This window comes from Pseudomyrmex gracilis, unplaced genomic scaffold, assembly GCF_002006095.1.
Source record: "Pseudomyrmex gracilis isolate BER0280 unplaced genomic scaffold, ASM200609v1 scaffold_513, whole genome shotgun sequence".
Taxonomy (NCBI): Eukaryota; Metazoa; Arthropoda; class Insecta; order Hymenoptera; family Formicidae; genus Pseudomyrmex; species Pseudomyrmex gracilis.
The window spans coordinates 54,561-74,480 of NW_018021097.1; the positions used below are offsets into that span (position 1 = coordinate 54,561).

Here is a 19,920-nt window from a genome sequence, read left to right on the forward strand (position 1 = left end):
GAATGAATATTCGAAGCAAAATCAAAGTTGCGCTAAAGCCAGCCCGAGGTGTATGTGTGTGTGCGTGTGCGTCTGTCTGTCTGCCTGTGTGCGTGCGTGCGGTACCGGAGAAAGAAACAACCTGGGCCCTCCGACTTCCAAGTGTCTTAAAACAAAATATCTATCTCTTTCGTTCTTTCTTTTCCCAACCCTCTCTCTTCTTTAACTTTCAGTCTCTATTTTATCTTTTTATCTATTCTTCTCTTACGTATTATCCCTGGTCTGATAGATAAACTAGAAAATCGAATATACAAATTACGACCTCGAGAGACTGCGAAAAAAAAAAAAACTAATCCGTCATCGCACTTCGACGTCATTTGCCGTTGTCTCCTTTTTAGTTTTGGTTTTGGTCGATTTTTTCTAAAGAAAAAAAAAAAGACAAACTAGTACGATATTAAAACGTAATCAATGTGTGAGAGATTTTAAACTCGTTCTCATTGTTGCTGTGTGCAAGAATGATTGTAGAAAGAGAGAGAGAGAGAGAGAAATATGAATCGCGACGGGGTCAACGGCCCTCTTATCTCCGGTCGATTATAAACGCGCCCGAATTTACTTCCTGTTTCTGTCGAACACACATGCGTGAAATATCAAGATTTTTTTATTTGCCTTGATCTTTCACCTCATTACGAGCTATTGATAATATCGATTATTAAATAAAAAATGAATGCGATAAAACATCACCCCAAGTTTATTCAGCACTCCAAAAGAAAGAGATATAACAAAAACAATCGTCTTTTTTTTCCACACACATCATCGGTGCATATCGTCGAAATGTGCAAATCGCTCGAGGAGATAATTCTCGAGTCGACGGAAAAAAGATGTCTAATTTGTTACATCGTCTCTTGCGTCTGAAATTACTCGATAACTTACAAAACACACACAAGATAAACAACACGACTTAGATATATTGCACGACTACTGTGGGGAAGGATATTAATGATACATTAGATCATGAGAGAGAATTGGAAACTGGAGCTGATACGTAATCTCTCATACGTACGCACATGTGACACATTTATATGTGAAGGAGAGACGTCTACAGATCGGGGAGAAAGCGAAGCAATAACTATCATACGTAATCGTATTGCGAATATCACAAGCCTTAATTAATAACTTAACGGAGATCTCAGGACAAAATCTTATATTCTAGAGAGCTGCTGCAGTAAGTTGGCCGGCAAGATGGCTTCCAGTTTGTCGAAGATGAAGTAAAACGGGTTTGACAGCCCGGCGAGAAGCGAGCGCGCGATTATGCCCATAGTGTCCGGATACTGGTGCGTCAGCAGTGCCAGTACAGCTGTGATTGAGCACAGACCGGCGGTGAAGTGAATGAAGAAGGGCAGTTCGCGCTTCGGGTAGACGCTGACCTCGTGAAACTTGGGCAAAAGTTCCCGTTCGGATTTCTCGGTGCTCGTCGGATACGGATAGAAGAGATGGCCGCGCTCGAGCGGATACGGCAGCATCCTGAACGTGCCCTCCCACGTGCAGTGGAGCAGATTCAGGGCGCCCTCGACCTGCTTCCAGTGAGCCAGATGGAAGAACGCGTAAGCGATCGCCTCGGAGTCGCCGCGCTTCAGCACGTGTTCGGGCGGCAAAATGAGCGGCTTCATCTCGAGGAGATACTTGGGCACGTGCGGATTGAACTCGACCGCCCGATGGATCGCCTCGACCGCCGACATCTCGGCGGTGGTCAGACCGCGTTTGCTGGCGATGTCGGGCGAGAACTTGTCCGCCACCAATCGGGCTTTCAGCAGAGCCGCCGTGTAGCAGATGGTCGCCGACTTGGGCAAGCTGATATCGTCGAACTTGGCCAGCACGGCCTGCACGTCCGCGTACGCCTGCATCTCCAGCAGCGCCTCGATCAGATTCTCGTGGATGCTCAACGTGTGCATGGCCGGCGGCACTTCCTTCATGAGATCGCGAAACATCTTCACCGCTTCTTTGAGTTTGCCGAGCTTTCTCGCGCACATCGCCAGTCGTCTCTTAATGTAAATCAGCACGTTCGTGTCCCGTTTGTGTATTGCCTCGGCTATGGAACCCTGATGCTGGGTGCTCTGCGACTTTCTGTGATTGTTCTCGGCCACTTTGAGCGCTTGCTTCAGAATTTTCTCCGCTTCCGTAATGGTAGTTGCCTCCTCCTCCGCGAGAAGAATATAAGCTGGTGCACACTCGGGATTGTGCTCAAGCGCCTTTTTTGCAGCTTGTATTCTGATATCCGGATTGGGCTGCCGCCAAGCTGTCTGCATAATCTCATACTCGTATTTACCTGGAAGTACAGAACAAAAATTTTATAAATAAAACAATTTAAAATATTTCGATACAAGTAATTTGAAGACAAAAAAAAAAAAAACACTTTACACAAGATGGAAAGAAAAATCCCTTTTGATTCCTTCACATCTTACCTGCGTCTCCGTCGCAGGTAAAACAAGTCTGATGCTCCTGAGCGGACAGGTTCATGTCGTTGAACGTCAGCGCGTCTTTGTTGGTGGCCCAGTAAAACCGCTGATACTCCGCTCCTCTGAACAGACTTATAGGATTTCGCCAGAACTTGTGTTCCAGACCGTTCTGTTGATTCGAAGAGCCGCCCGAGGTGTTAAGGTCCGTGTTGTTGCTGTCATTGCCGCTGTCGCCGTTCAGCCACGGCGAGATGTGGGTCAGGGACACGTGCTCGATGAACGAGTGACCGTACTTGCTGTAGTACCACCATTCGAAGATGAGGATCGCGCCGGAGATGAGGGACGAGGTGCCGGTAAGGGCGACGTAGAACTTCGGAGTGAGGGTGTTGAGAAACATCGACGAGTCCCACATGCTGGTAAATAGCAAAGCCATTTAACGCAAACCAGGAACTGGCCGGTTGCGAGCACTCTTGCTCGGAATATTTCTGTCGGCTATAGAAAGAAAACAGAGAAGGTTCACGATCACGGTGTCATTCAGAAGAAACAATCCCACGGAGTGGCGAATGGCTCCGCGATCTCTACTCTGCGGCAGATCTCGCGTTAAGAGTTCGCACTCGAATTCGCACACCGCGAGGTGTGAGAAAAAACGAGATCTCTCTCTCTCTCTCTCTCGGAGGTGACACTTGACAGCTTTGTATTCAAACGCACTTAGCAACGCGTGTATCCTCGTAGACAAGCCGGAGAGAAACTCGAGAGAGCGACTACGCGTCGCACTTTGCGCTCTTCCGTTCGCGAGCGCCGTGATGTCCGCAACGCGATATTCTATAAACTACTCGATCAACGAATGGTTTGCTGACTTGGTAAAAAAGAATAATACATATCACGGAACAGAACCGGACGCTGTTATCCACAGAGTGATTCGCAATTCGTTCTTGTTTGCGAATTATCCACAGTGCGGCGCTCGCGGATGAGAACTCGCGGAAAGTGCGGTTCACGGCCGTTGTTTTTCTGTGGTCCAATATTCATGGTTCAATTTTACTAAATTGTCTTTGAGTTTATCGTGTGATACTTGTACGGGTCGTATCTCATTGGCTACCAGACCATCTGAACTTAAAACGATCTCGCAAATGCGATCCGACTATGAACAGACGTAGGGATCTGTTTCGGAGTTTCGGTTGGGATTTGGGACATTCGTCCGGAATTACATCGACCTTGAATTTGAACAATGGAAAACGCCTAGTTTTCTCCTTTTCCGACAGGAGTCTCTGCGCGACCCTTCGATTCGGAGCAGTTCGAGGACTCCTGTCAAACGCTCTATTGATAGACCACTGCCGATGCTGTGCTGACCGACGTGAGAAGAAGATCCTCCGGTGGTTCGTAGAGGCGACCGCGGTGTTTTCCAGCATCACGTCTGGGAATCTGAGACACTTGTGGGACGCCGATAGCCGGACGACCACCGTGTATATCGGATTTCCCTACGAAGGTACGTGAGTGAACAAAAATTTTTACGTTCCCTCCTCGCGGAATTTCGATCGTGCTAATTTCGAACGCGAACCAATTGATTTGTTTGGTTCTCGTCTCGTTGTTTTGTTCAGAGAGAGATATCGATGTTTTCGTCGGGGAAAAAATTTCTCGTGCGACAATTCGAAATTCGAACGCGCTTCGAACAAAGTTTCGACGTCGGTGCTGAAGACCGAAGTCATTGTAGTTATTTTCACTCGCGTGTTGTTCACGCGATTTTTTCATGAAAAATAAAACCCGCGACTCGTTCGGCGCGGAAAAACGCGCTTTTTCGTTATCGCGACGAATGTTATCAGTTTGTTCGAGTCAACTTATCATTGTCTAATTGACGAAGTGCACTTTTGCCTCGGCATAACCTGTTTTTTTTACTATGCGTGACACAAGGGACGCTCCCGCATCGTTATCGCGTTTATCTCCTCAATTAGCGCGGTGTTGGGGATAGTGGAATTTGGTCTGATCGAAGTAAAAAAACAATTGTCTCGTAAAACCTTTTGTGTTATCACATTTTGATTCGCGATGTCTCGAAATTTTCTCTCAAGTCCTAAATTTGTGTCGAAAAATAAATTACTTCGATCAAACAATACAAAAAGATAACAGAATCTTATCCGTTCCCGTCCTTGAAGGTTCGATGATGAAGCGTGCATTATTTATAAACTTATTTGCGAGGATCCTCACAGACACATCAATATCGATTGGTAACATCCAACGATAAAGGACGAAGCGAAATATTCGAGAGAATTTCCAAAAGTTTTTAATGTGCATTTTTGTAAAAGTATTTTTTTTTTTATTGTAAAAACTTTACTTCGTCTAAAAACATACGGAGAAATCGGCGTCTAATTAATCGGAGTCTCGGAATAAAAATCATTAAACTATGAATCATTATTTCTAATTTTTTAATATTGTAAAAAATTATAATTCACAGAGATTAATAAGTTATAATTGTTATTTTGTTATTTTTAATTATTTCTTCGAGAGAGATGAGGATAGACACAACATAAGAAAGGATTAAAATGTTTCCGTGCTTTCTCTTTTTGATTTCTCGCCTCTCAACCTTCTCGCTTCGCTATTTAATTACGGAATTAATCAAGATTTGTGTCACTTGTGTGCGTTAATATTGATTCGAGATACCATCTGTGATACGCGTTATGCAAGAGATTGGGGAGGAGCAGAAATCGAGAGCGAAACCAACAATTTGCGCGGTTCGATGATTTGTCCGTTCACGCGCGTGTGACGTGCACGTTCTCGGATGCACGTTCTCGATAAGACAATTTCTTTTTTCTTTTAATGAACATCGCATTGACTGCGTTGTAATTGTTGCATGTCAATGTCCGTATAAAATGTAACTTGAACTCATTGCAGTTGTGCACTGTGGGATCGAGTCAATTGACGTCACGGCCTTGAAGAGAATAGTTTGCCCACAATGCAGAGACATATCGAAATACATAATTAAAACGGTCCTGGAAAGAGCGCGAGTTTCGCAGTTTTAGAATACACATGAAAATATCGTCGCGCGCGGAAAGAAACATGAAAATATATGTTTATTTTTCTTCGAGTTTTCTTGTGCCCCTTCGAGCAATTGATTCGCTCGCGAATTAAAATTTAAACGCGAGTTGAGAGAAATTATTGAAAGAAAGATCGCAATTTGAGTATTTTTTGTTATGAAGCAAAGTCTTAGATTGTGCTAGATTGTATATCGAAAATATTATACAGAGATGCGCAGATATGACAATCGACACACTCTTCCGCGGCGAGATTTATCGGATAAAAACTGCTTACTATCGCGAAAGATGATGAAGATGATGTCTACAAAGGCCAAGATAGCGCGGTCTATAAAAGATTAATCTGTACTTTATGTCTGCACATACTTTTTCCGCAAACACGCTCTAATGCACACTTCATCGTGTCACATAATAAAAGTACACGTTGTTTATCAGTAAATCTGATGATATAATAGTATAATGGATTAATAAGTTAGGTCGGTGCAAAAATAATTGCTGTGTCTGTTATTTAATAAATATAATTTATTTCAAGTTATGCAATACAATTAAGTAAAATTGATTTGAAATTAATAAATTAAAAAACTTGTTTTTTAAAATTGTACATTAAATTTAACATAATACATTAAGTTTGTTATTTAAGAAATAATTTATGAAATAACAATTGTAATTATTTTTGCATCAAATTAATGTGTTGTAAATTTAAACAATTGTCTTAATCAATTTATATAAAATAAACAAAACCCGCGGTTATTTTTGCACCAACTTATATCAAACAAGCTTCCTTATGTAACTCGTTCTCAGCTAATGCACATGATTGGCAGAGTTGCGCTTTAAACTACATTTACGCTGTCACGTTTTACGATAAAAACGACCTTCGAGATTTGGCACAATATTTGAACGCTGTTTATCGCGAGCTCCTTTGAGCGTATCGCAGTTAGCGCTTGTAACAAGATGACTCTCTTCTCAACAGGTGCGGAATTCCTTTTAATTAACCATGGCACAGGACAGTTCGTCTTCGAAATCCGCCGCGCAATTCAAGTATATATATATTTATATCTTAAAATCTAAACACAGAGAAAACAAACCAAAGTAGTTTGTAGATTGATTTAAAGTTATATTTGATTTTCTTCAAATGTTTTTTACAGACTAGTACCCAAAATCATAAATGGCGGCATCGCTGGGATTATCGGAGTATCGGTGGTGTTTCCGCTTGATTTGGTTAAAACGAGATTACAGAATCAAGTTATCGGTCCGAATGGCGAACGAATGTACAAGTCGATGTAAATAGCGTTGTGTCTTTTTTTAAGAGCGGAAACAAAGAAAAAACGCGCGAAAAAAAATCGATAATCAAAATGCAAATAATGTAATTATTTCAGGTTTGATTGTTTCAAAAAGACTTACAGGGCGGAGGGCTACTTTGGAATGTATAAAGGATCCGCTGTAAATATCCTGCTGATCACGCCTGAGAAAGCCATCAAACTTACTGCCAACGACACATTTAGACATTATCTCTCTCCTGGATCAGGGTACGTTATACGCAATGTGATTTTTTTTTGTGTCACGCGTTATTCGAAGCTTGCGTTGCGTGTCTGTCGTAAATAAATATAAGTCATTAACCGGACATTTAACCAGACCGAAAGGTAATCTCTGAGCGATCGCATGGAAACTTTTCAGTTCTGTTTCACGGGGGGAGGGAGGGAAAATTCTTCCACTTCCCACTGGTGTTTCTGCTACAAACTTACTTAATTCTTCACGTAGCAGTTGTGTCATAGCATTCGATATTTGTCTGCATTTTAATCGAAAAAGGGGGTTATTCAAAGTTTATGGCAAGTGAATCAGCATGAAGTAACATCTCGGGTGATATTTTAGACCAATGATTAATCCACACAGAACGAAAACCTATTATTAGATTGTCTATTGGACGTTTACGCGATATCTTAATGGACGCGTCCAATGAGATTTTTGTTCTGCGTGGGAAGGTTTTAAAGCAGAGCATCACATTTATTTAGAATCTTAGTAGTGTATTTTTTTATATAGAAATATTTTATCTTTCTCTACGATTTTATTTGTTATATTTGTAACAACTGCTTGCATTATTCGACCACTTTCCACTGTTCTTCCGAGCGAATCGATCGTTTTGCTCGTTTGCAAGAGCCGCGAAACGCGAAGTCTCACGCTATCATGCCACAGACCCATGTCATCATAAAGCATATTGAAATATGTCGTTCTGTAATTTTAGACAAACGAAGCTACGAAGTTTGAATTTAATTTCCAAGTTTAATGAACCTGGCAAACGATCATCTAAGCAACTAGCTAACGAAGTCGCAAGCAAGTCGGCGAGAGGCAGGGTAATTTTTTGCTTTTCCCTTTTCTTCCATAACTTTTTTCATAGCAATTCTCACAAGTAATAGACACGTAACGTTTTATTTTAATCTTCGACAAGAGTCGTTTGAAATTAATACAGATGGATATTTATTAAATCATCCGTCAGTGTGCTGTAATTTGTTTTGTCAAAATATATTTACCCCCGATATCTCAGGTTTTCTTATTTACATGCGACTGGAGTTGTGTAAAATCGAAATTAAAAGTTATTTTGCTTTATTTATGTTTGTTGTTACGATGTGTTCTCTTGATGCTCTGCGATATGTCCGATGCCTGACACACTGCTTGTCACTGTGATTATGCCACTAGCATTGAATGATCTCCCTTATTCCAGGGCTGGCACATTCTAACGTTTATTTCGGAGAATCGAACAATTTTGTAATTAATCAAAAAGCAAGCTAAAAACAATTTAAACACAAAATAGGCTCAACTACAGCTGCAATCCATCGATGATTGTGGTTAAATTTATTGTAAAATTAAAGTTAATTTATTAATAAACCAAAATTTAAACTTTAAACATTTTTTTACTTTTTTAAAAGTTTTTACTTTTACATTAATTTAATTTTACATTAAATTTTACTGCCACCGGTGGACTACAGCTGTTAGATTGATGTTGTATTTGATAAACAATTGTTTAATTTTTTTGTTCATTGCATTTAAATCGAAATTACTTTGATTTTTTCTCGATGAGAGATCAGTTAGTTCTGCGCCAGCCTTGTCGATCGTGTGCACATGTCGATCTCTTTCCTAAACACATCGTCGTGACCCCAGTACTTTGTTAATTTGTCCAGACAAAAATTGCCATTAGAACGTGAAATGCTCGCCGGCGGTCTGGCGGGAGCATGCCAAATAATCGTTACCACTCCGATGGAGCTGCTCAAAATACAAATGCAAGACGCTGGCAGAGTCGCCATGGCAGCTAAAGAAGGTGATGGAGTAAAAATTTATTTTTTTTTTGTCCGGCTTGCGCATCAAAAATACAGAAATTTTATTTTCTACGATACATTTATTATCTATAGAAATTTTTATTTTTTATTACACACATATTTGAAATTATTGTTGTTTCCATTTATCGTTCGGTTTTTTCGATTGACAAATTGCCATGGTCGACTGTAAAAATTTTTTGCAACGTGTTAAAAGAATGCGACACTAGAGTAGCAGCGCACGTTGTTAGAAAACAGCCACGAAGTCAAATCAGTATATTTTTGTGTAACTAATCCAATTTCCACGTGTAAGAAGGTACAAATGTAGATAACAATCAGTGAAATTTTACAAATATAAGTAAAAAATATGCGTTTTTCGAAACATGTCCTCGCGGTATAATATACACGTTGCGTAACGCGCTACTGTTGCAGCGGGCAAAGCAGTGCCAAAGGTATCCGCTTGGTCGTTAACGGTAGATTTACTTAGGAAACGAGGTATTCTGGGATTGTATCAAGGAACGGGTGCCACCGCGCTTAGAGACGTTACGTTTTCCGTTATTTACTTCCCGTTGTTCGCTCACTTGAACGACATCGGTCCGAAACGCGAGGACGGTTCGGGTGAGTTTTTGTTTTCTCGAGCAACTGTCGTCTGCGCTTTCGGACGAGCGAGTTGTCAAATGTGTGCTTTCTTTCATCAGCCGTGTTCTGGTGTTCATTCCTTGCCGGTTGCGCCGCCGGCTCGACGGCCGCACTGATGGTAAATCCGTTCGACGTAATCAAAACTAGACTGCAAGTTATCAAAAAAGCACCTGGTGAACCAACGTACAACGGAGTGTTAGACTGCATAACGTGAGTGAATCGCGTTTAGTCGCGTGATATTACAGGAGAGGATTACTTTTCCCTTTTCGATTTTGCAGAAAGACGTTCAAGAACGAGGGCCCGACCGCGTTCTTCAAGGGCGGCGCTTGCCGAATGATCGTGATAGCGCCGTTATTCGGCATCGCCCAAACCGTCTATTATCTCGGCGTGGCCGAGTGGCTGATGGGGTTGAAGTGAAATCGCCATATCGACAACGACGAAGTTCGTGCCGTTCAAATGCTCTGGGATGACTGACAATAATCGTTGTAGACGTAGTTGTATTCTGGCTTCTGGGATCTCCGTCGTCGATCAATTCATGTTGTTGCCGAGACGGATTCTCGCTTTACATATAAAAAACAAAAAAAAAAAAAAGAAAGTGAAAGAAAGAGTTATATATATATATATATATTGAAAATGGAATTGTCGTTATTCTCGCGGGTCGTGAATTATGACGGATAGCGTAATCCTTTCACGTCAATATCTTTCATGTCAATATCCAGTAAAAGTAAGATCGTTCATGATTCAATTGACGAGGTCAATACGTGCACGCGTTTGAGTTTAGATCGTTTTTACACCTTGTCAAGTACAGAACAGAGAGATCGAACGGGAAAACACTGATTACTTTAAATACAAACATAAAACAACGTAATTAGGTAATTAATTTTACACGTGTACATTTTTATATATACATATTGTTCGATATTTATCTCTGCATTTGTCAGTGTAATAATGGCTTCTCTTTATCTTCCTCTAGTTTTAAAGACTTCGACTCGTGCGAGATATCCAGTCTACGAATTATCGCGCGATTGTTACAAACAATTCTACCGGGATCTTCGTTGTTACGTTTTTTAACAAACTAGCCGGGTAATTACACGTTTATTACAAACTTGAGCGGTTTATCGTGATATTTTTTTTTAACAATTTATTTTAAGGATGAAATAATAATTAGGATAATTTTGTTAGAGCTCTCCAATTGTGCAATTAGTTGCCTAATTTTCTTAAATTTTCATCTTGGTACGTGTTTCAGAATGTAATGCGACAAGGATGTAATCTTTATGGATGTAACTAAAAATATTACAGAATCTTCAAGGCAAACAATTGCAGCTGTGTGCTTTTCTCTCCCGCTTGCTCCTTTATTTCCCCACTTGGAAATTTGACATGTGAGTTTTGCCATTCAACCGATAAATAATAGATGATGATCAATTTTTTAACGTTTCTTTATTGTAAAGGAATTAAATTTATACATATTATTTTTTTTTCTATAACATAGTTAATGATTTTTATTCGGTAAAAAAAAAGGTCTTTTCCGAGGCCTTCTTGAATATTTATCTATTCAAGGCCTTTTGCTTTTTCATAACGCTAATCTATACGCATCGCATACGTAGTTTATGTCTTTTTGTCAGATCTTATAAGTTTTTTGCTACATTTCCGCGCGAGACGAGGATTGTAGAATTTTACTAATTACGCTCGTAAGTAGTTCAACACATATCGGGTTACAATATTATATATATGTACCAAATTATATATATATATATATATATTATATTAACAATAATAATAATATAATTTGTTTACTTCTTAACTCGCGGTACAAGATTACTGAAGTAAAATATAATGGCGCAGACTATATTCGTTTGCATCAGTTACAACGTTAATTAATAACGTTCTTCTATTCAAGATCTCGAAAGGCCATTTGGTTTTATTGCTAATAATGACGCTCAACAAATAACAGGTAATTCATGCATTATAGTTATCACATGTGTAATCACATGTTTAATCAAACGACGTACAAATGTAACTGCGCAATCGTTTTTCTTTATTTTTGCTCCGCCGTGTGAACTTTTCACGTTCTTGTGTAATACAGTTAACTTGCGTTAAAAAAAAACATCTAAGTACTTGGTTGTAAATTATTCTCATTTCCTATATCGGAATGAGAAATTTCTTGCAAGGCACAATACTGTTTGCAATATTATATTTTCTCTAGGCGTAACTTAGTTCTATCGTCTATGAGATTGCACGATTTTATTATGTCTCTCCGCGCGCCGATAGATATCGTTCGCCCTGATTTAACATAAGTCTCGCATCAGGATGCGAGACGTCAACTGTGAGACAGTATAAATTACAGTCGTCGAGAGAAACGGTTTCCGCATTCGTGACATTGATAAAAAATAACAAAGGAGCGTATGTACACAAGATATATAAATAACAATTTTATTCGGACAATGTTTCAATTTGTTCTTTTGAGTTTTTTATTTTTTTAATGAAAGAGCTCATTTTGTACATTCAAGAGTAAATGTTATTTAAAAACGCGCGCAGGGAATGAGAGATTTGATCCTCGTAAGGTTTGTTTTTCTTTTTTGAAGAAATTTCACTAAAGAATCCTCGAATTTTTCACCTCATGTTGTAATGAGAAACCGGCTTTCGGTAGAGCTCGAAGGCGCTGCCTCTTTGCTCCCGACTCCCGGCCAGGTCCAGGCCGCTGGGTTCTCTGTTGTGTCCGGGATTGGCGGACGGATAGACGGGACCGGCGGGCGCGTGATTGTTGCCGTGCATGTAACCGTTGTGATTCGTCCCGTTTCGATTGTGTGTCGTCAGACCGAGACTGATCTGACCGGCGCTGTTGCTGTGGGAGTGCGTGGTGGTGACCGGCGGGCTCGAGTGCGAGTGCGTGTGGCTGAGGCTGTGGCTGTGGGTCGGCGACGTGAGGTGATGACTTAGATTGTGATGCGAGTTCACGAGATTGCCCTCGTTGTGACGACCGGGTGGCGGAATGTTGTAGTAATACTGGCCGCTGTTGCGCTGCACGCTGCTGTTACTTTCTACCTGAACGGGAGATAAGAAACGGAAACTCGCATTACACATCCGCTCTCGATATTTATGATTTCATTTTCTTGTTATTCGCGATAACCGCAAATTGTTCGCAGTAATTTGTAAAAAAAAGACTTGGCAAAGCCTCTCTTGTAAATCGCAAACGTTTCAAACACACACACACAAGAAGATAAGATCCGCCCAAGATAATCGATAATTCCGTATAATTGCGTTCTGACCTCCGATCAACTTGTAAAATTATCGCGTACGTCGATAAAATGAAAGCAGGGGGAAGGAGGATGACGATACGATATAGATCAGGCTTTTCTCAAAAGAGACCAACTTTATCGCGATGATAAAACGACGAAAAATTATAATTACCCCGTTGTGCACGTGCGACGTGGCGATGGAATAGCTCTTGGAGTGTTGGTACGAATTGGTCCCGTCGTTCCCGTTGTTCTCCGTTGTTTGTCCGACCGTAGTCTGGGGTGGTCTGTAATTCTTCGGTTTCGGGGGTGGAATCGGCTTGTATGTGCCTCCCGGCTTGTTTTGCGACATCGGTATCGATTTGTAATCGGTGGATCGGCTTTAAGAAAAAGAAACGATTGTTTTATCTTTTGCTTACGCGCGACATTGAAAAATTTAACGCGTACTTGTATTTGGCATAATCGGTTCGCGTTTGAGAGTCGTGCGTGGAAACGGGCTGAGCCGTGGATCTGGTGAATCTGTAAGGGTCGTGCGCTCTCGGTGGTACGTTGTTGGTGGTCTTGAGATCGTCAGGCACGTTCGGACCCAATCGGTTCGTCGACGTGTTCGAATTGGTCGCCCCGTAACTGACGTTCCCGTTGGTATTGTTGTACGAATCGTAGGAGGACATGCTATCGTAACTTCCCTGCAAATTAATTGAAAATATTAATTTCTCTAATTGGAGGAAGATGGCGCAGAAACATAAGACACTTGTCGCTCTAATTTTAATTATTAAAATAATAGAAGAAAAAAATAAAGATTTGACGTTTTCTCACCGTCTTCGGCTGCGCCCGTTCGAGGGACGATGTCGCGTTCGCCTTGTGTGGGGTCGCGTTGATGTAATTCCCGATGTCCAGAACGGAGTCGGTCTTGGTCACTCCGAGACGTTCCTGAGCGGATCGTCCTATCGTTCCCCGCGGCGTTTGATTGACCGGTTTCGCGTTTCGGTCGACCCGCGGCGGAAGATCCGGGGGGCTGTGATGGGGCGATCTGGGCTCGAAGGTGCTACCTAGGTATTCGGGCGAGCCGGACTGATTGCTCATTTGCCCGGACAGAGAGAAGCCGTACTTGCTGTCCCCTACGCCGCCTTGAGATCTTCTCTTTTGTTGCTCGAACGATTGCTAAAATAAACGTGACAATTATATTGTTGGTGCAGAAATTAATTAATAAACAAAGAAAAATCGTATTATTTTTGCATCAACCTAATAATTACACGATACTCTATAACGATGTTGAAAATTTCGTGATTTTTTTTTTCTCTTTCTCCGCGAATTAAATTACCTGATAATTCGTCGTGTACGGGGGCGGCGCGGTGGTGTCGTCCTGAGTGGCGATACTGGGATCGGAGCTGCTCTTGAGCCGCGACGGCGGACCCAACGTGCCGGGGATGACGGGCGCCGGGCTCAGTTCCAGATCGCTCTCCGGGGAGGAAGCGTAGGAGAGGCGAGAAGTCATCGGGAATAGGAAGTCATCCGACAGGGCTTCTTCCGGCTACGGAGCCCAGACCACAAAGGACATGACGTTACGCAAAAACGGTTACACACGCGAGTGACACATAAAACCCAGACACGGCAATGCGTTTTCATGTGGTGCGAATAGCAGCATTGCGGAAGCATCAAAAGTCACACGATTATGCATTGTTACAATGATTACTCTTTAACGTTGTACAAATTAATTACATAATTATATATTTCTCTCACCAATTTGCGGGAAGAAGCACGTTACATCAGACAAGAGACAAAAATATAAGATAACTCGATGTAAATTATGTAAAGATGAGCCATTTTCTAATTTTCAAGAGACAAATCATTTTTTATATATTATTATTTATATATTTTATATATTGTTTACATATAAAATTTTTTATATCAAGTATAATTTGATATAGTCAAATTTTATATTTGATATGTAAAAATGGAATATATTTTTTAAATTTTATATTTAATATAGAGAAGTGCGTGGTATACATAAATTTTTGTTTTGTGAAAATAATTCTGTGCTTTGTTTAAAAGAAATAATTAAAAATTTATAAAATACTAGAATTATCTTATATCTTGCATTACTACACCGTACATACGCGGCGTGCGTGAAGCGTAAAATTGCATTCAGATTCATGCAAAGCACATAGAATACCAACATGCTATAAACGTCTAAGCCCAATTTTATACAAAAGATACATATTTTTAACACAAGTTTATTAAATAAAACATTTTAATTAACAAATTTTATTAATGTTATCGCGTTAAACAAGTCAGTGATCTTGAAAAGAGAAGAAAGCGAGAGAAAGGATCAAAGCGGAATTTAAACACAGCCGAGGTATTGCTCACGGATGACGCTTGAATTCAAAGGAGGAGACTGGATAACAGACACTGGGTGTTTGTTCGTGAAAAATGTCGACGACTGATGATGGTGGGACGTGAGCGCTTCGTGATTCTTATTCTCGTCGTAGTACACACGAGCGGGAACGGGCGGAGGCGGGAGAGCGGGAGGTGGAGTGTGAGCTTGTACAGATGGTTGCGATAAGTCCCACACCGTGTAGTGACTGTATATCGGCTACAATGAACAGGCCCGAATTGAAGAATCGCAAAGCGGCGAAGAAAGAACAATCGCATGTGTATATATATATATATTCGCAAGAGAAGAGAAAATTGAGAGAAAAAGAGAGAGAAAATCAGAAGTTCCGAGCACAGGTTTAGCTCTACACTCGTCTTTCTACAGTGGAGACAAAACCGAGAGCGAAGTATTACACGCGCATTTTTTTTTTTTTTTTTTTTTATCTAGGCCACACTCTATATACGTATGCGCGATCGAACGTTACCTTGGTCTGACTCATCCACAGCGAGCCCTGCTGCTGTCGGTCGATGAGCTCTCTGAGCTTCCGGTACCAGGCTTCCGGCGCATTCAGAGTGATCACCGCGCTGAAAACGTGACCCCAGATTTTATCGAGCTTCTGGCACTGCTCCAAGAGCTTTTTGCTGCTTTTGTGCGCCGATCTGCAACAATACGTGCGCGCTTAGAAAATCTCCACCACACGGGAGAGGTGAGAAAACAGCTGTTAGTAAGTTCTTTACTTCGGGATGCCGGCTCTCAGCTCTTTGATGACCTGCTTCGTCTCGGCCTTGAGGAAGATGACGATCGGATAGAACTGGGCGTAATTCAATCGATCCACGGCGTTCGGTGTGATGTCGAGCAACGCGTGCTTGCCTCGGTCCATCACCTCCCTGATGGCGCTCAGACGAATGATGCCGGACGTTTTCGTGTTCTTTCCCGTGCCGTCTTCCAATTGACTTTCCATTTCTTTGGGAGATTAAACGTTTAGTAGTACATTTATAGCTTCGAGACAATAGCTTTGCGAAGCAATTAAACGAAGAGCGGACAGATCACTCACGTGGAGAGGTAAATTTGTCAGGGAAATCTTTGAGAAGTTTCTCTCTAGCGAGATCGGCGACGGGTCCGAAGAGAACGACAGGTCTGACGAATCCGGGATGTCTCAGGATCACGCGTTCGTAAGCCGGGAACTTGCTCACGCTGTCAGAAAACACCACGTCGTCCCAATGATCCTAAAAAATTTATATTTCATTATTATTTTACGCATATAAAACAATAATTTTGAAATATAATTAAAATACTGAAATAAAATGTGAAAATAATATTAAATATTATTTTCGTATTATTTATTTTCATTATTACTTATTTTAATTATATTTTGAAATATTATTTATATACGTATTTTATATATTTATTGCGAAATATTATTGTATATTTTTAATGTTTTTTTTTATGAAGAAAATTTTAGCAGGTTCAGGTTTAAAATTGTAAATCGCGAAGAAACATTATTCCCTTACTCTTCCCAAAGACTTGGAGCGCCTATGGCTGTTTCTTCTTCTCCTGAAGAAGCTACCTCTGCTCTCGCTTGCACTCATCTCCTTCTTCGTCGCGTTGAACTGCGCGGTTGCGAGTTCCTCGGCTCGCGCCTTGTTGGGTATAATGCCCTTCTGAACCTCCTGGTTATTACGTCCGATTCGAAAAACCTGCCAGGATCCCACGACCCCGTTGTGAAGAGTGTCAACCACGTGGAAAACGTCCCCGCTGCGAAAACTCATCTCGCCCTTCTGCGGTTGCTCGTAGTGGAAGTGAGTTCTGCGCGAATTTCAATCAAAAAAACCGAAGAGATTAAAATACAAGAGAAAATTGCGCGATTTAATTTATTTTTTTTTCCGATAAAAATTCGAAACTTTACTTTATGTGGAAGGAGTCGCCTCTGCCGGACGCGACTATCTGGTCGTACTCCTGACGCCGATGTTGCACGATGAGATCGATCTGTTCCTGCAAGCTGAGCAGAAACAGCACAGCTTCCTCCCTCGTGACTCCTTTCATATCCATATCGTTGATCTGATAACAAACGTTGATGTTAAGTTCTTTCAAACATTCACTCAGAACTCGCGCGTAGAATCTCGTTTATATATTCAGTTAATTACATAACGAACCTTCAAAATTTTATCGCCGGGCTGAAGACCCTGAAGCGACGCGGGGCTTCCCGCTTGAACCGCGGTTACAAAAACTCCGGTTTCGTTGCCGCCGCTTAGTCGCACTCCCACAGAGCCTTCTTTTTGGAAGGTAATGAATCGAGGGTCCGGCCTGTGTGTAAAAAAGAGACAAACAAAAAACAACATTATACACACTTTTCAATTGCGCAAACTCGCAGTAATATTTTATCGCTATTTTTAACTCACATGGGCTGCTTTGTTCGAGGCGAAACTGAATCCTCATCGTAAAGTTGCCTACGCGTGCTGTAATAATCTATAAAAAAAAAAAAAAACATACAGTCATTAAGCAAAAACTAAATACAGCAGAATGAAACTCAAACAAAAAACCAAATAGCGGCGGCAAATCTCGAGACTTCTTGTTATTCAATCAGCGTAAAAATCCTTCATACTACTTTATATTTTTTTACACACATAAAACTGTCCCAATTTGTGCACGTTAATTGAGAAATAATTATTGGACATTTAAATATTAAACAAAACAATTCTTAATGTTTTAAGCAATTTTTAGGATGTGTATTTTAATTATTAGATTCAAAAATAAATGCCGTGGTCTACCGCTTGTCAACTAAATTACCCGATGTTTATTTAGCTCCTGATTTCCAATTGTATTTGTCAATTAAATCAGGAACCGAATATAAACGTCAGGTAATTTAATTGTTCACGAGCAGTAGTGGACACCACGCAACCAGATTTATTTTGTATTTGAGACCTGTTTCAATTGTTTAATTATTAGATTCTAACTTTACATATAGAAATACTTTGTGTAATTATTTCTTTAATAACTGTCCGGTCAGCGATGCTCGTTAGGACAGTAACCTCAGTCTTTTTTATTCAACTTATTATTATTTTGAAATAATTAGTTAAGTGCATCACGCACCTTCCGGTCTGGGCGGAGGCGGTCTGGGTGGATCGACCGTGGGCGTAGCCGGCAGATCCAGCTGGCTGAGGGACACGTCCATCAGCGGACCCCGTGAACGACCGCGGGGCACGAGGTTGCTCTTGTCCTCCAAGGGCTGCCTCGTGGGTGGCGGAACGTATAAGTTCTGACTACTGTAACTCGCGCCCGAGTTCAAGTATTCGCCGCTATCCCCTTTACCTGGCTGCTGCGCGTGGCAGCACGAGCTGTCCCGCGTCACCACGATCGAGACCCTGTCTTTGTACTGGTCCATCAGCTTTCTCGCTTCCTTCAGGCTCATATTGTCGGCGGCCACGCTGCCTATTCGGGTTAGCACGTCCCCGGTTTTCACTCCGGTGTTTTCTCGCGTAACCTCCTTCACGTACAATCGGCATCCAAGCACTATGCCGAAGTCTAGAAATCGAGGCGACGTTACGAGAGATTGAATCGGTCGGTCGAAGGTGAACGAAGGAAGAAACGCGAAGATTTCTCTCAAACGCCGGGAAAAAAAAATCTTTCCCGATCTTTCACAAATAAAATTGAAAGACTTGGAGCAAAATAAAAAAACGTGCAATTATAGATTCAATTATATTTTGATAAGAGAAAAGGGTATTTTATATTTTTCTGGATCGCACATTCCTGACAATCATCGCGATTGTTGAGCGCGCGGGGTGTCTAATTACGTACCGTCCTTTTTATTGTTTCGTGTGAGCGTGAGTCGATGACTCTGGGTCGTGTTGCCGAGGCAACCGGGCGAATTCGAGGAAGCCCTTCGTTTAACAACTAATAAAACGGTAGAGCCGGAGTCTCGCAGGACTCGCACGGCACGTCCGTAATCGGCGCCCTCCAACGACACCCCGTTGGCTGAGATGATACGGTCGTTGACTCTATAAAAAAAAATCGAGAACAAAACGTATCTAATAATAAACTTTATTTATTAAGAGAGAGACAACACATAAAGGAAACATGTACAGCAAAAATATAACAATATAATATTACGTTAAGCTAATTTATTTTTAATTGCTGTAACATAATAGAATTTTTATTGGAGTAGTTTTTGAGCGAAATATTTTTTTATTCGATAACTTGAGGATTTTTAATTTACAATTAAACTGGAATTGTTTTTAGAGATACCCAGTTGCTTAAAACTTAGATATTTCATTTAGAAAGTTAAAGAGATCTTCTCGATATATTTTACTTAAAAAGCTGAGGAGAGAGAGAGAGAGCGACGAAGATTTCTATTGATCTTGCTTACTGTAATTTTCCTTCCGCCGGTCCGGCTTTGAGGACGTCGGAAATCGCGATTGCCGTATCGCCATTAGTAAAATGAGGATTGTCGCGACCTCCTGACACGGCTATACCGAAGCCGTAGCCGGGAACTCTGGTGACGGTGACGTGGTGAATTTCCCATCCTCTGTCTCCCAACTGAAAATTCAAGTAGAAAAAACAAAAAAAAAATCACACATTTGTCATCTTTCGCTCCGACGTTTTTTCGACGTCAGCGTGTTTTTCTCTATTTATCGTCGATACGATCGATGTAATTCGACGATGCGCAATTAATCGCGAAAGTATGTCGAAACACGCACATTCTTTTCTCGGGTTTCTTACTTCACTTCTTTCTCAAATAGAGATAAGCGCGTTTAACCATCGGCTATTTACACACAAGACACTACGCAAACATGAGAACATGCCGTTGGCTAAGTGTTACGCGCGGTTTAAAGGCGGTTTAAGAATTACACTGTTAAATTAAACGCGCGGATCAAGGCGGACAATTAAAATTTGCAATTTAAATAAAAAAAAAAAAAAAAA

General features: G+C 41.1%; 3 protein-coding genes across 3 annotated transcripts; 1 reads left to right on the forward strand and 2 right to left on the reverse strand.

The window, feature by feature from the left end:
* Positions 1 to 709: 709 nt before the first annotated feature.
* Positions 710 to 3,155, reverse strand: LOC109860936 (protein ST7 homolog). Its single transcript, XM_020440358.1, has 2 exons — positions 2,439 to 3,155; positions 710 to 2,302 (listed from the first exon to the last, which is right to left on the reverse strand). The coding sequence occupies exons 1-2, from the start codon at positions 2,863 to 2,865 to the stop codon at positions 1,179 to 1,181; spliced, it is 1,551 nt and encodes a 516-aa protein (XP_020295947.1). The 5' UTR covers positions 2,866 to 3,155; the 3' UTR covers positions 710 to 1,178.
* Positions 3,156 to 3,549: 394 nt separating this feature from the next.
* LOC109860937 (mitochondrial glutamate carrier 1-like) lies at positions 3,550 to 10,022 on the forward strand. The gene is made up of 8 exons (XM_020440359.1): positions 3,550 to 3,915; positions 6,423 to 6,490; positions 6,598 to 6,732; positions 6,829 to 6,978; positions 8,626 to 8,762; positions 9,190 to 9,375; positions 9,456 to 9,606; positions 9,675 to 10,022. Exons 2-8 carry the CDS (start codon positions 6,447 to 6,449, stop codon positions 9,811 to 9,813), a joined length of 942 nt encoding a protein of 313 aa, XP_020295948.1. The 5' UTR covers positions 3,550 to 3,915; positions 6,423 to 6,446; the 3' UTR covers positions 9,814 to 10,022.
* Positions 10,023 to 10,865: 843 nt separating this feature from the next.
* On the reverse strand, positions 10,866 to 19,560 carry LOC109860945 (tight junction protein ZO-1; the record flags this gene model as incomplete). Its single annotated transcript, XM_020440373.1, has 15 exons — positions 10,866 to 12,438; positions 12,805 to 13,009; positions 13,077 to 13,315; positions 13,446 to 13,790; positions 13,951 to 14,160; positions 15,488 to 15,662; positions 15,741 to 15,966; positions 16,058 to 16,229; positions 16,515 to 16,809; positions 16,910 to 17,061; positions 17,157 to 17,307; positions 17,403 to 17,469; positions 18,094 to 18,525; positions 18,799 to 18,998; positions 19,367 to 19,560. Coding segments are annotated over 15 exons (3,495 nt in total), but the record flags the coding sequence as incomplete, so codon positions are not given.
* Positions 19,561 to 19,920: the final 360 nt, after the last annotated feature.

Coding starts and splice junctions, on each gene's coding strand:
- LOC109860936 (XM_020440358.1), bottom strand. CDS start 2,865: ATGGCTTTGCTATTTACCAGCATGTGGGACTCGTCGATGTTTCTCAAC. Junction 2,303..2,438: donor TACCTGCGACGGAGACGCAG/GTAAGATGTGAA, acceptor CTGTACTTCCAG/GTAAATACGAGTATGAGATT.
- LOC109860937 (XM_020440359.1), top strand. CDS start 6,447: ATGGCACAGGACAGTTCGTCTTCGAAATCCGCCGCGCAATTCAA. Junction 6,733..6,828: donor GAACGAATGTACAAGTCGAT/GTAAATAGCGTT, acceptor TAATTATTTCAG/GTTTGATTGTTTCAAAAAGA. Junction 9,607..9,674: donor GGAGTGTTAGACTGCATAAC/GTGAGTGAATCG, acceptor TCGATTTTGCAG/AAAGACGTTCAAGAACGAGG.